This window comes from Macrobrachium nipponense, chromosome 24 (genome assembly GCF_015104395.2).
Source record: "Macrobrachium nipponense isolate FS-2020 chromosome 24, ASM1510439v2, whole genome shotgun sequence".
Classification (NCBI taxonomy): Eukaryota; Metazoa; Arthropoda; class Malacostraca; order Decapoda; family Palaemonidae; genus Macrobrachium; species Macrobrachium nipponense.
This window is the reverse complement of record NC_061091.1, coordinates 2,728,494-2,743,506: the sequence shown is the minus strand read 5'-3', so window position 1 is coordinate 2,743,506 and position 15,013 is coordinate 2,728,494. Positions and strand designations below refer to the sequence as shown.

The 15,013-nt window shown below is 38.1% G+C and overlaps 1 protein-coding gene across 1 annotated transcript in view; it reads left to right on the top strand.

The window, feature by feature from the left end:
- The window catches only part of LOC135204796 (adhesion G-protein coupled receptor D1-like), a 31,393-nt gene extending 17,526 nt beyond the window's left edge, over nucleotides 1–13,867 (top strand). Inside the window, exons 2-10 of the mRNA XM_064234981.1 lie at nucleotides 1–27; nucleotides 1,196–1,396; nucleotides 2,498–2,650; nucleotides 5,427–5,555; nucleotides 6,103–6,347; nucleotides 7,199–7,422; nucleotides 10,598–10,719; nucleotides 12,482–12,681; nucleotides 13,448–13,867. The exon at nucleotides 1–27 is cut by the window's left edge and continues 62 nt beyond it. Coding sequence (XP_064091051.1) covers nucleotides 1–27; nucleotides 1,196–1,396; nucleotides 2,498–2,650; nucleotides 5,427–5,555; nucleotides 6,103–6,347; nucleotides 7,199–7,422; nucleotides 10,598–10,719; nucleotides 12,482–12,681; nucleotides 13,448–13,510 — 1,364 coding nt within the window. The 3' untranslated portion in view covers nucleotides 13,511–13,867. The remainder of the gene's footprint in view (nucleotides 28–1,195; nucleotides 1,397–2,497; nucleotides 2,651–5,426; nucleotides 5,556–6,102; nucleotides 6,348–7,198; nucleotides 7,423–10,597; nucleotides 10,720–12,481; nucleotides 12,682–13,447) is intronic.
- The last annotated feature ends 1,146 nt before the right edge of the window (nucleotides 13,868–15,013 follow it).

Genomic DNA, 15,013 nt, shown 5'->3' with positions numbered 1-15,013 from the left:
TTTTTGCTGTAGCGACCACTGTTACCAGTAAGTTGCCTGATTGGATGTGGTTTTGTACTGGCAATATTATTTTCAGCAGTTTTATTCTTGCTCACTGTAGGATTTTTTTTTCCGTCATAAATATTATTGCTATTAATGTTGATATTGTATTTTCTGATGCTCTTGTCAATACCACAGACGTTAATGATAATTGGAATGACTTTATAACCAATGTCTTGATAATTTATTCAATTTCATTCTAGCTCACTGTGGCATTTTTTTCCATCATTATTATCATTGGCATCAGTTAAACTACTGTCTATTGTATCCGCAGCTCTTATCGCCACCAAAGGCCTTAATTCATGCTTTAATTACAATGATTCTAATTATAACAGATTTATTCTCTATATCTAGCAGGCAAAAGGTTGGTTTTTTTACCCTTCCAAAAATCTTCGTTGACTCTCACGCAAAGAAGATGGATTCGTGGACTTCCATCTCTCTCCATCTGCAGTGCCACCTGATAAGGACCTTTTCTTTCCAACTTCTGCTGTTTTCATCCCTTCTTTTATCTTTCACAATCCTGATAAAGTCCTTTTCTTCCAATTTCTGCTGTTTTCATCCCTTCTTTTATCTTTCACAATCCTGATAAAGTCCTTTTATTCCAATTTCTGCTGTTTTCATCCCCTCTTCTACCTTTCACAATTCTACAAACACAGTTTCTTTCGTGTCCTACTTTAACTCTTGTCTTGGGTGTTTGCTTTCTTCTCTTTGATTATACTCCGTTTTTTTCCATCTGTCCATCCGCCTGTGATGTTTGCGCATGGTAACACTGCATCCCGGGCTCTAAATAATATCCTATTTCGAATATTAACGGTGTAATTCACATACAGTAAATTATTAAAACACTTTTCAGTTGCAAATGTACACCCAGATATCCTTTTATTTACCTAAAACTTACACATAGCGGAAGTATTTAAAAGCCTGGGACGCAGTGTTACCATGCGCGACCACCACAGGCGAGTGGACAGATGGAAAAAAACAGAATATAGTTTACTGTTTTATCCCAAGTCTCTGCAAGTGGCGACCCACTTAGCAGGTAAAGTATGAACGTGCCAGCGACCAGTCTTTTCCTGCTCTGCAGTCACTTCAGGCCGCTGGAATAATGGCTTACTGGGCCGCACATAAGAACGACAAATAAATGACTTCCTTTTCACAGACATAAACGGAGAATGGAGCCCCTGGTCGAACATGGCGACGCCCTGCACCAAGTCCTGCGGAGGGGGCGTCAACCTGAAAGTTCGCTCCTGCACAAACCCCTCCCCTCAAGGAAGCGGACAGCTTTGCCTCAAGATGGACCTTGTCAGCCGGGCTGATAAGGAGTGGAAGTCCTTTGACTGCAATACGCAGAGCTGTTGGGGTAAGTCTGGTTTCAATTTGTTTGTTTGTATGGTGTTTTACGCTGCGTGGAATCAGTGGTTATTTGGCGAGCAATGGGACCAACGGCTTTCTGTCGAGAGTGAACTTCTATCTCCAGAAATACACTTCTCTCACCCCTCAGTGGAATGCCCAAGGATCAAACTTGCGGCCACCCAGGTGGCTCGCCAACACTATACCAACCATGCCACTGAGGCGCCCATCTTTGCGAACTGAATTGATTCGATTCGCTTGGTGTAAACAGTTACATTGAGTAGTGTGGCAGCGAATCAAGATGAATCATGAGTTGTATTGATTCTTCATAAATTGAATCGATTCGTTTCACTTGGTGTAAACGGTTACATTGAGTAGTGTGGCGGCGAATCAAGACGAATCATGAATAGTGTTGATTCTTCATGAATTGAATCGATTTGGTTCGCTTGATGTAAATTCAGCCTAAGAGTATAAATGTTGAAGTTACTCATGTAACAGCCAATGTAGGTAGTCTTGTTGTACTTTATACATTGTAGATGTTTCAGTTCTTATGCAGCTGCCATGTGGCCGCCATGTGCTCGTCTCCGAAGAGCAGAGTGGACCATGAACTGACAGGTCTTTGGGTGGGCTTTTATGAGGTACTTGAAGTCACACTTTTTCAGTTAGACATATCTTTTATCTATAACAGCTATTGAGGTTTGGGTCACAGCAATTTGAAAGGGGTCCAGACCAGACATCTTACACTGATTTGGGTAGGTTAAGTATATATTAGTTTAACCAGACCACTGAGCTGATTAACAGCTCTCCTAGGGCTGGCCCGAATTGTTAGACATTTTTACGTGGCTTGGAACCAATTGGTTAGTACTTGGCAACGGGACCTACAGCTTATTGTGGGATCCGAAATAAATTCCCCTGATTCATTGTTGACAGAGCCAGGAATTGAACCCAGACCCTGAGACCGGTAGTCGAGCATGTTACCGACTCATTGGTTTAGGTAGGTAATTTACAGCTTTGGGCCACAGTTATTGTTGATTTTTTCTTATAGCAGGTGTTCTGCAGCTAATGGTGTTGAATACAGTTAAACTAACTTTTATAAATCTGTTCATTTCAGGGCTGGTGTGGGGTAACTGGGGCAACTGTTCTGTGCACTGCGGGAAGGGCGTCCGCACCAGGTACTCGATGTGCGGAACTGACGTCTGCAACGGAACTATGGCCAAGTCACAGAGTGAACCCTGCAACGACTGGAACAAGACTGCCTGCCCGAGTAAGACTATTTCGAAATGAGAGAAACCACTCTGACCTCTCTGGGGCTTGTTACCCTTTTCCCCAGACGCATATTCCCGAAATGTAACTGGGTACCAGGACCTTGAAAGAAGCGGAATGCCATATCTTAAAAACTAACCATAGAATCTTCTTGAAAGTAATATCATTATGTTTCCACACCCAAATGACTACAGGATCGCCACTTTGAACTGAACTAAACTAAACTAACCAATGTAACCCAACCTAACCTAACTTAGGGACATGGCAAAAAAACAGGACCTCGTGCAAAACGAAGTATACATCTCGGGAATTTGCTCACTGGACCATAACAGGTTTCGGGTCTCGTAAAAACCCTTGCACTTGCGCTAGACACAATCAAAAATTGCTCGTTCGATTACGAAAAAAATAATGAATAAAAACTAAATTTTCCTTGCTTCAATAGCTCTGGAATCACACTGTGGCCTACTGCCGCTTGCAACAGACCCCCATTTAAAGATCTACGTACTTCGATCAGAGAAAAGAGAAATTTATTTTTTATTTTTCTTACCAGACTCCCACCAAGACAGCTTACACGAATTATAAATGAAAATAATACTGAAAAGCTTTAGTGGGTCCTCTAGTAAAGTGGTTCTTAACCTTTTCATTACCACGCCCCCTCTAAGTGTTGGTCCTTTCTTTCAAGTCCCCCTTGAATCTATGAGGAAATTTCCTTCCCAAATTTAAAGGAAAATAAAAAAAAAAAAAATGAGAAAGAGAAGGGGTTACGAGGGATAGAGAGGTAGGTCAATAATTACAAAACATGGTCAGCCCAACGAGCCGAACTCGAGTGGCAGAATCTAGGAAAGTAAATTATAAGGCGACTCTTTTGCATTTTTTCATAAACTTCTGAATATTAGTTCCTAACTCTTGTTAACAGAATAACGAATATAATTAGATAGTTTTTTTCCTAAGGCTCGAGCCTCCCCTGACAGGGTGCGCCCCCCCCCCCCCCCCCCCCCCCCCAGGTTAAGAACCACTGCTGTAGTGGGTCTAGGGCTACAATTTAACTAAACACTGACGTGAGAATAAGTCAAAATATGCACATTAGTTTTTCAAATGCCTTGGAAAAAAGCTTGTAACATAGTCATCTTCATTTATTTGATAGCTTCTTCTTTTAAAATAAAGATGGTCCCTAGTTATTTAGGAATGAAACGAATTGGCGCGGTACATTTAGGATTAACACTTCTTTTGAATAGGTTTGAAAACCAAAACTATTCCTCACGTCGCAATAGCGAACCGAAGCATAAAAAAAGATAACTAAAACTTTACTGACACAGAATAACTTGTAATTTGCTATATCTTTCTGTTTTTCCTTCCCCGATCTATACTAGAACTGCTCTGCATGATATCGGCTCCCGGCGATATAAGCGTGACAACGTTAATTTGGAACTAAAATGTTTGAAGACGTTTTTACACTTCACTCTTGTCAGTAAGAGAGAGATAGTGAAAAAAAAAAACTTTTTTTTATGCATTCCTCTTGATTTTAGCGTGGCGAACCGAATTCTAGTTAGAGTTGAGAGAAAAAAAATGGATAAATCTCGATTTCGAGATTTATAAAAAGAATTTCAACGTCCATACTTCTCTGGACTGAACTGAACTGAATATAGAATTCAGGCCAAAGCCCAAGCACTGGGACATACGAGGTCATTCAGCGCTGAAACGGAAATTGACAGTAGAGGGTTTGAAAGGTGACAGGAGGAAAACCTCAAAGCGGTTGCATAATGAATTAATCGTTAGGAGAAGGTGGAAAGTAAGATGGAGGAAAGAGAATATGAAAGGAGGTACTGTAAAAGGGTCCTAAAGATGGGACGCTGCAAAGAACCTCGAGTAATACCTACAGTGCACCGCATGAGGCATGTGCTTCTCTGGGGTCGGTTAATAGTGCTGTAGAAGCATCAAGCAATTGCAAATGGCCACGCTTTCAAGCTAATTGGCCCTGAATATGTCAAAAGGAAATATATCCTGGCATTTCAGTTAGCATATTTTAACAAATGTGAAAACGAAAAGCAGGGGAAGATACCTATAATTAATTCTTCCAACTGGCCGGTTAATTAATCTATATTATAGTAGATCTTCATGCATGAGCAATTAGTATGTAGATCTTGAAAACCCAGTATATTCCATTATAATTCATGGAGTAATTTATCAACCTTATTAAATGGATATTGAGTATTTTTGCAATTTTCATTTCTAATGCTTTGTTTACATATTTGAACGTCATTGTAAACAAACACACACACCCAAACATGATATATACAGTATACATACATACATATTATTCGAGCTACAAATATCCTTTAATATCTAATTCGCTCTACCTCGGAATTAATATATTTTCATATATGTAAACCAGCGGACAGAGGAGAAATCAGGACTTCAGTGACGTTATCGATTCGGCCAAAAAGGACGTTTGTAGCTCGAATAATTTATATGGATCACGGTGATGGGATAATTATTCTATATATATATATATATATATATATATATATATATATATATATATATATGTATATATATATGTATATATATGTATATGTATATATATATATATATATATATACACACACACGTATACATATATCTATATTTATGAGAGTGTGTTTGTGTCTGAATGTGTTTTTCTGATTGACTGACTAATTATGAACTCTAGATCTCGAGGACCAAGCGCCATAAAATTTCTTATTTTCATAATTTACCGTTATCTGTGGATGCCCAAAAACATCTTGTTCCACCTACAGGTCCATGCGAGGACATGACCTGCCCCCAGTTTGGCGTCTGCCAAGACAAATCAACAGTGCAGGAGCCTATTGCAATCTGCGTCTGCACGATGGGGTATGAAATGAATCCGGACAAAACCTCTTGCATTCGTGAGTATTTCGATTCATATTTTTATCCATTCATAAATTTATTGATATTTTCTTCTTATTAAGGGCTATATCTTCCTTCTGAACTTTCCTTTACCTTCTCTTACATATTCTACAAATATAGTAAGATAAATAAGGTGATGTTACGATGTTTTAATTTTTTTTTCTTCAATTTGAGGATCGTTTTATGGATCGAGTACCTGTAACGGATTTCTTCAGATATCTCAAAAGTCCTACAAAACCAGAGTTATATCATGAACTGGAATTTAAAAAAAAAGAAGAAAAAATTGAAAATATCATTTTATTTTTAGATAAGAAAAACAAAATATATATATATATAATATATATATATATATATATATATATAGATATATATATTGGTCTTTGCTGACCTTTCTTGCAGAACAATCATCACCAATCGTCAACAAATATTTGCAGTTTCTGGTACAATCATCACCAACCTTCCATAAATATTCGCAGTTTCTTCTACAATCATCACCAATCTTCCAAAAAATATTCAGTTTCTCTACAACCATCATTCCCTTCACAGGACCACCCCCCACCACCCCCACCCCAAGGCCCATACCAACCTTGGCGCCGGAGCAGAAGGTGGTGGCGACGGTGATCTCCAAATCAGCCTCCACCCTCATCATCATCATGGTCAGCATCACTCTGGGGCTGTTCCTCTTCCTCAGAGTCTTCACGACGGACAGAGTCATTCAGATGAACATGGAGATCGCTCTCCTGCTGGCCCACATCCTGCTCATCCTCCCAGGCAATGTCAACAAGATTCCAGTACGTATTCAAGAAAGGCTTACGTGCCCCGTTTTTTATTTTTATTCGGTGCACGCATATAGACCCTTTTCAAGGGGGAGAGCGTGATCTCTCTCTCTCTCTCTCTCACACACACACACACATATATGTATAATTAAAGAGGAATGTTCAGCGGGGGTGACCTAGTAAAACGGCTACCTGTGGACGGATCGCTTGGTACAAATACCGCCTTTTCTGAAACTTTTCTCATGCATTATCTATACTTGAAGAAGGAGACAGCATCAGTCTATGAAATATAGCACTTGCTTTCTATATTTTGGCGTTTTTATGGGCTTCTTTTATTAGTATAGGGAAGTAGTATATGTATACACATATATATGAGCGAATACCACAGCAAAATGATAGGCAGAAATCCAAGCGCTTTCGTCTTTACTAAGACATTTTGTTGATTGACAATGGCCTAGTAAAAACGAAAGCGCTTGGATTTCTGCCTATATTTTCCTGTGGTATTCGCTTATTTAATGAAGTCACGTGCATCTACTGTGATTTTTCAAGACATATTATATACGTACATAAATGCACGTTTACCAAACACAACGGTATTCTTATAATAATATGATATTCCTAAGCCTAATCGGATTTACCACCATGGTAAACATATCAGTTCCGTAACTCAACACTGAACTGAGAAAAACAACAAACTTGCATTTGTGCTTCAGGGCTTGAATTGTTAACTACTAATAACATTACTACTACTACTTTACACTACAATTCCTAAAACATGCACAAGAAAACTGCAATCAAATTTACCATCTCTTCCTCGACGTAGCAGATCTTATAACTTTACTTCCTTCTCCCTCCCCCCAAAAAAGGTAGCCTGTACGGTCATATCCATCCTGGTCCACTTCTTCTTCACCGCCTGCTTCATGTTCATGCTGCTGGAGGCCCTCCACATGTACTCCCTTGTGGCCTACGTAGTCAAGAAGGACGGGATGTTCTCCAAGGCCCAAAACGTCCTGGTGGGGTGGGGCATGGCCGCTTTCGTCGTCTTGGTCTGTATGGCCTTCCAGCTAGACAACTACGGGGGAGACTATCAGTGAGATTATTATTATTATTATTATTATTATTATTATTATTATTATTATTACATCCCTCTCAAAAATCTGTAAGATTATTATTATTATTATTATTATTATTATTATTATTATTATTATTATTATTATTATTAGGAGGCAGACCCTCTCTCAAGCATACTTTATTAAAAGTAATGGCTACTTCAGCAGCATTACACTTGTAGAGATTCTTCTCTATTTTCCGAATAGCGGCTTTTTCCGTGCTACTTAGACAGGCTAGTAGAGCGCCTATGGAGGTCATGATCAAATACAGAGCCAAAATTGGTGTATATATTTGAATTTTACAGATAAACTATGATACCATAGTTATCAAAGTCATTAACGATATATATATATATGTCTCTCTCTCTCTCTCTCTCTCTCTCTCTCTCTTTTGAAGCAAGCGAGCTTTCGTCTGGAGCTGCCAGACATCCTCGGGCTGGGAAGCTGAGGGTGGACTGATCTTGAAGCGGTGTCCGTCCTCGTTTATATTTGGAGTTGACAGCAGGGGGTCTGCCCCATGCTGATCTACTATTGGCTGGTGGCGGTAGGTCTTCGTTTTCATTGGTGGCTTGAACCGGGTCTCAAGCCACTTTCCATGCGTTGATGGTTGCGATACTGTAAGTCCTGCAGCCGCCTAGACCTCCTTAGCGGCGCGGTTACGTCGATGGGCGTTTCGCTATGCTGCGGGACGTCACGGCTAACTTGATTATGATTGGCTGCGGGAGTATCTCATTCGGGGGCGTCGTCTTCCGTGGAGTTGTCGTGCTCGGTGGTGTCATTGTTGGTGGCAGGTCTTCTCATACTCGTAGGGAGGAGAAATTCTTCCTGCGTCGTATTTAGTGTAGGTCTTACTTGCTGGATGAGAAGCGGCCTCCAGCAGCGTAACCGACGGGCATCAGGGGCCTTCCCGATGATCTTCGTGTTTTGGATGAATCACATCCCGGGAGGATGGCCTCTTGATGTTTGGTGCGAAGATCATCGGGAAGGCCCCTGATGCCCGTCGGTTACTCCTGCGGAGGCGCTTCTCATCCAGCAATAAGTAAGACCTACACTAAATACGACGCAGGAAGAATTTCTCCTCCCTACGAGTATGAGAAGACTGCCACCAACAATGACACCACCGAGCACGACAACTCCACGGAAGACAACGCCCCCGAACGAGATACTCCCGCAGCCATCATAATCAAGTTAGCCGTGACGTCCCGCAGCATAGCGAAACGCCCATCGACGTAACCGCGCCGCTAAGGAGGTCTAGGCGGCTGCAGGACTTACAGTATCGCAACCATCAACGCATGGAAAGTGGCTTGAGACCCGGTTCAAGCCACCAATGAAAACGAAGACCTACCGCACCAGCCAATAGTAGATCAGCATGGGGCAGACCCCCTGCTGTCAACTCCAAATATAAACGAGGAAGGACACCGCTTCAAGATCAGTCCACCCTCAGCTTCCCAGCCCGAGGATGTCTGGCAGCTCCAGACGAAAGCTCGCTTGCTTCAAAAGAGAGAGAGAGAGAGAGAGAGAGAGACATATATATATATATCGTTAATGACTTTGATAACTATGGTATCATAGTTTATCTGTAAAATTCAAATATATACACCAATTTTGGCTCTGTATTTGATCATGACCTCCATAGGCGCTCTACTAGCCTGTCTAAGTAGCACGGAAAAAGCCGCTATTCGGAAAATAGAGAAGAATCTCTACAAGTGTAATGCTGCTGAAGTAGCCATTACTTTTAATAAAGTATTATTATTATAATTATTATTATTATTATTATTATTATTATTATTATTATTATTATTATTATTATATTATTATTACATCCCTCTAAAAAATCTGTAAGATTATTATTATTATTATAATTATTATTATTATATTATTATTATTATTATTATTATTATTATTATTATTATTTTTATCATTCATTATTATTATATTGCTAAGCATTACATCACTCTAAAAATCTCTAAGATTATTATTATTATTATCCGCACGACCATGATATATAGCGAAGGACTCACCACTAAGATTCAGTCCTCCAGCAACCATCGCTGTGACCATGCCCTGGCAGATCTGGGCGAAACGTCAGAGAGAGAGAGACGAGAGGAGAGAGGAGAGAGAGAGAGGTGAGAGAGAGAAACTTGTAGTAGTACTATATGTATATAGCAGTAATAAAGACAATTCAATATGACTACACTGGATTTGACGATCCCCTTTGGCACGTTGCTTGCCAGTTTCAGCAACATTGAGAAATCCTTAATAAGGAAAATAGAGAAGACTCTATACAAAATTAATGGAGCTGATGCAGCAATCCTTTTCAACAAGACATGTTTGAGAGAGGGTCTACTCCCAAGATATATTATTATTATTATTATTATTATTATTATTATTATTATTATTATTATTATTATTATTATTATTATTATTATTATTATTATTATCATTGGAGTAACAAATCCACAGTTATGTAACTGTAGATATATCTAAATTTAAAATGTATCTACAATTACATAACTGAAAATTTTTCTCCATGCGTATTTTTTTATTAAATTATTATTATTATTATTATTATTATTATTATTATTATTATTATTATTATTATTATTATTATTGATTATTATTATTATTAGTTTTAGTTATTTTTTTATTATTATTATTATTATTATTATTATTATTATTATTATTATTATTATTATTATTATTATTAACATACATTTTTTTTAAAATTTGTACGATTGTTTTCATATATTTATTATCCCTAAGAATACATTCCTTTACAACATTCTTTTCGAGGGTTATTGATTATTATTATTATGATTATTATTATTATTATTATTTTTTATTATTATTAGTATTATTATTATTATTATTATTATCATTTGTGTATGCTAGAAAACAGACCTTGTTTCATTAGAAATAATGGCAGAATTCACAGAATTGATTTTATACAAAAGGAGAATCGAAAGAATTCTGTATAAAATCAATTCTGTGAATTCTTCCATTACTTTTGATAAAATATTAATTAATTATTATCATAAAGTATGCGTCACTCCGACCTCCCCACAAGGAAATGCACAGCCCAGATCAAGACTATATCCTTCCAACGTTAGCGAAAACCTTTTTTCGAATTTTCCTAATTATTGTTTACATTTCTAGCTGCTGGCTGAGGATGGACACGCCCCTGGTGTACGGACACTTTATACCGATCATTATCATCATCATATTGACCTTTGCTCTGATAGAAGCCGCAGGCGCTGTCAGTTACAAGCCGTTAACGGGTAAGTGTCCTTCCTGGAGGCTGATCAAAAACTACAGAAAAAATATTGGTGACTTTTTTTGCAATCTGATGTTAATTTCTAGGGTGTTCTTTACTTTTTTACTTATATATTTATAACTTTTATCTTCTTATTGATGAATTTGACTCACACACTACAGAAAAATAGTTAGGGTTTTGTTTTGCTAACCGATGTTAATCTATATATATATTTTTTTAAATTTTTTTTCTTATTCATTTATATCTAAGCGAATCCCACAGGAAAATGATAATCAGAAAGCGCTTGGATTTCTGACTATCATTTTCCTGTGGGATTCGCTTATTTATGAAGTCACGTGCATCTACTGTGATTTTTTAATCATTTATATCTTTCATCTTCTTATTCACGAATTTAACTCACACACTATCGAAAAATATTTAGTTTTTTTTTGCAAATCTGATGTTAATTTCTATAGTGTTCTTCACTTTTTACCTCTTTATTTAGATAATTATCTTCTTATTTCCTACCTCATGACACTGTCTGTAATTATTTTAAAATGAAACGAAAAATTAATTTGGGAAGCTTGGAATTTTGAGGAAGAACGAGAGAGAGAAGTTCAGAGAGAGAGAGCTTAGACAGGACGAGAGAGAGAGAGAGAGAGAGAGAGATAGGTTTCATTATAAAATAATTGTAGAGTTGTCGAGACTAAGAACAGGTATGTTTTTGGATTACAGAAAAAACATTGGTTAATGGAACAGGAATAATAAACGCTCTATAATTTCCACACAAGTACCACTCTGACCAATTTTTGTATTTTTCTCTCACGCGTCTTAAAAACAGCAGACACGGAATTAAACCAACAGACATGGAATTAAAAACAGAAGACAGAATTAAAAACAGCAGAAACGGATTTAAAAACAGCAGACACGGACTTGAAAACAGCAGACACAGACTTAAAACCAGCAGACATAGGCTTAAAATTAGCAGACACGGACTTAAAAACAGCAGATACGGACTTAAAAACAGCAGATATGGACTTAAAAACAGCAGACATAGGCTTAAAAACAGCAGATACGGACTCAAAAACAGCAGATACGGACTCAAAAACAGCAGATACGGACTTAAAAACAGCAGTAACGACTTAAAAACAGCAGACAGAATTAAAAACAGCAGAAATGGACGTAAAAACAGCAGACACTGAATTAAAAACTGCAGTCGCGTAATACACTGATATCAAAGCTAGTAAACAGATTCTAACTCCTTCCAACAATTTAGTTATTTCTGCATGCTCCGTTTGTTTGTTCCTGGTCTTCTCGTCAGTTAGGGTGCGTCCACACCACAGCAGAAATGTCACAAGACACGCGTCGGCGATTTATCGCATACATGTCACGAACTAGTTAATAAAAAAATAAGTCTACGACCGGAAGCAGAGAAAGAACTGTAGGCGTACGAAGCTCTGGTTACTACCAATAAGTCGTCGACTTGTCTCTAACAAGTCTGTGATGTGTGGGCGATAAGTTACCGAACATGTTTTTATGGCACGTTTCATAGCAGTGTGAATATGAATTGAATGTAGAACTTAGGCCAGATGCCAAACACTGAGACCTATGAGATCATTGACAGTAGAAGGTTTGAGAGGTGCTGTATTCAACGAACTATTGGTGAAACGACAAAAAAAGTCCTTCCGTGGATTCTAGAAGGAGCTTCTAGAATCCACGGGGACGTGAGGTCTCTGAACATCCTTTCTGATTGCTGTCCGCCTCTCTCTCTTTCTCGATCGACACAGGAATGGACAGAACTCAACTCCTGAGCGCGAAGATCTCCCAGCGAACGAACCTCATCATCATGCCCTTGGTGTTCTCTCATTGGATGGTTGGGATGTTGTCCGAATACGAGCAAAATCTGCCCCTGTACGGAACGTTCTCCATCCTCAATGGCGTCACAGGGGTTGCTGTGTTCCTCCTTCACAGCTCTAACAACCAGCAGGTAAGTAGATGCTGTGTGTGTATACATTTTCCCAGTGAGATATTGAGTGAGTTTCTGCTCTCCATCAATATGGAGAAGTATCTCAAGAGGAAATTTAGAAATAGTGGTTCTCCGGGTAGACAAACGTTTCTCTTCAGCTGTAGAAAGTGACAAATTTGCATATATATACATTTTTGACAATTATGTGTATATTTTTATGTACGTATGTGTGTAAGTGTTTAATTGTAATAGCCACAATGACCTCTCAACTTGTCGAATTCTTTGCGCTTCTAAAAATTTTTTTTATTCATTTATTTATTTTTTGGATACGCTTTTCACTACAGAACCTAATCGTAAGTCAGGTCGGCAACGGGGCCTCACGTTTTCATTATGAGACGCGGGTTTGTTCCCTGCTAACGAACAACATGATTTCGTAAAATTTCTTGCACCTGGATCTCGAGGCTTTGTAAGTGACAAGCGTATCCATAAAAAAAAAACGCAAAGAATTCGAGATGTTGAGACGCGGGTTCGTTTCCTGTTACGGGACATCATGATTTCTTCAAATTTCTTGCACCTGGATCTCAAGGCTTTGTAAGTGACAAGCGTATTCTGCGCCTCCCCCCCACCCCAAAGCGCAAAGATTTCGAGAAGTTGAGAGGGCATTGTGGCTATTACACCTACATACTATGTATCTGGTAAAAAGTGACACATACACAGACACACATTTATCTAAGACTTTCATATCACCATTTGCAAAGTAATCACCAACTCTGCACTTTCGATTCAGGTTCGAGAAAAACTACGAGGCTGCTACAGATCGATGTGCAAAGGATCTGCCGTGAGCAGATAAGAAGATGGCAACAAGAAGAAGTAAGAGAGAAAGAATGAAAAAAAAAAAACAATGGAAATCTTTAGACTGCTAAAGCCATGACAGTCTGCTAATGCATGCCTCTGAAAGAGGGCAACACCTTCGAGAGAAATTTCCACTGCACCCAGATCATCTGACTTTTTTCTTTTTTTAAGGAATATGAAGGAGAAGTAGGAGGAGAAGAAGGATTGGGAATAAGATTCGGCTGGAAATAATGTTGAGGAAACAGAAAATATAGGAAATAGCACATAGCTACTCATGTAGATCACAGTAGAAACAATACGTTTGCTATCTTGATAGATCACTTGTGAAATCATATTTACATATATATATATATATATATATACTATATATTTATATATATATATATATATATATATTGACACACCATACCATATATTTACTCTAGTGTCTTTTATTGAATTTAAGCTAAAGGGAAAATAACAGAGGAAATGTATCACAGTGATAGAATATTTACAAGGAAAAGTATTTAGTAAAGCACATTAATATATATATATATATATATATATATATATATATATATATATATATATATATATATATTATCAGCACCTTGTCTTCATGAGAACGTTTTCTCAGGTTTGGTCAAAACACAACAAGTAGTTAAGGAGAAAGACGAGGCAATTCAAGTAGTTGCTAATGATATGCACGAATGCAAAAGAAAAAAAAATATATATATACATCACTGAAATTATGTATTAATTCATACAAAGTTTAATATAGTGTTAAATGGGTGATTTTTGGCACTGTAATATGCCTTTCGTACCGATCCCTAAGCCAAGCATCCTGTAAAGACCTCCTTATGTACTGTACAACACTGTTACTCTCTCTCTCTCTCTCTCTCTCTCTCTCTCTCTCTCTCTCTCTCTCTCTCTCTCTCTCTCTGCAATGCGAGGATGGTGACTGCCATAGGGATCTTTTCCTGATTTGTAATTACTTTCATTTTCCAGGGATAATAGTAAGTCACCTTTAAATTTCAATTGAGAAAGAATTATGTTAAACGCAGGAGTTGACTCATATTACCTGCTCTATTGCTTTGTTTTCAAAGCACCTTTCGGGGTATACTCCAATAGCTCTTTTCCATCCGTTACGAAGAAAACAACAATGCTCTGCCTATGACCCAGTGATTGGAGTATGTCCCGGGAACGGTGCCCCAAATTCACAAAATTCCTGTTAAGCAAAAAATCTTAGTTTCACTTCCATATCCCGAGTAGTACGTTTTATATTTCAAATTTTGAATTTTAACGTACCCTTCGTGTTTGAGTGACGATGGAACAACGGAAAAAAACATAAGCGTGACCTTAATACAACACTGTACAGGTTTTTCATCCTGACTCCTCAAAAAAACATAGATTATCGATAACATCTTGATAACAAAACTGGCGTTCCACACAATTTTGAGGAGTCAGTCCTTCAAGTCTGTACCGTTTTCTATTAAGCGATCGCTCCAGCTATGTTTCACGA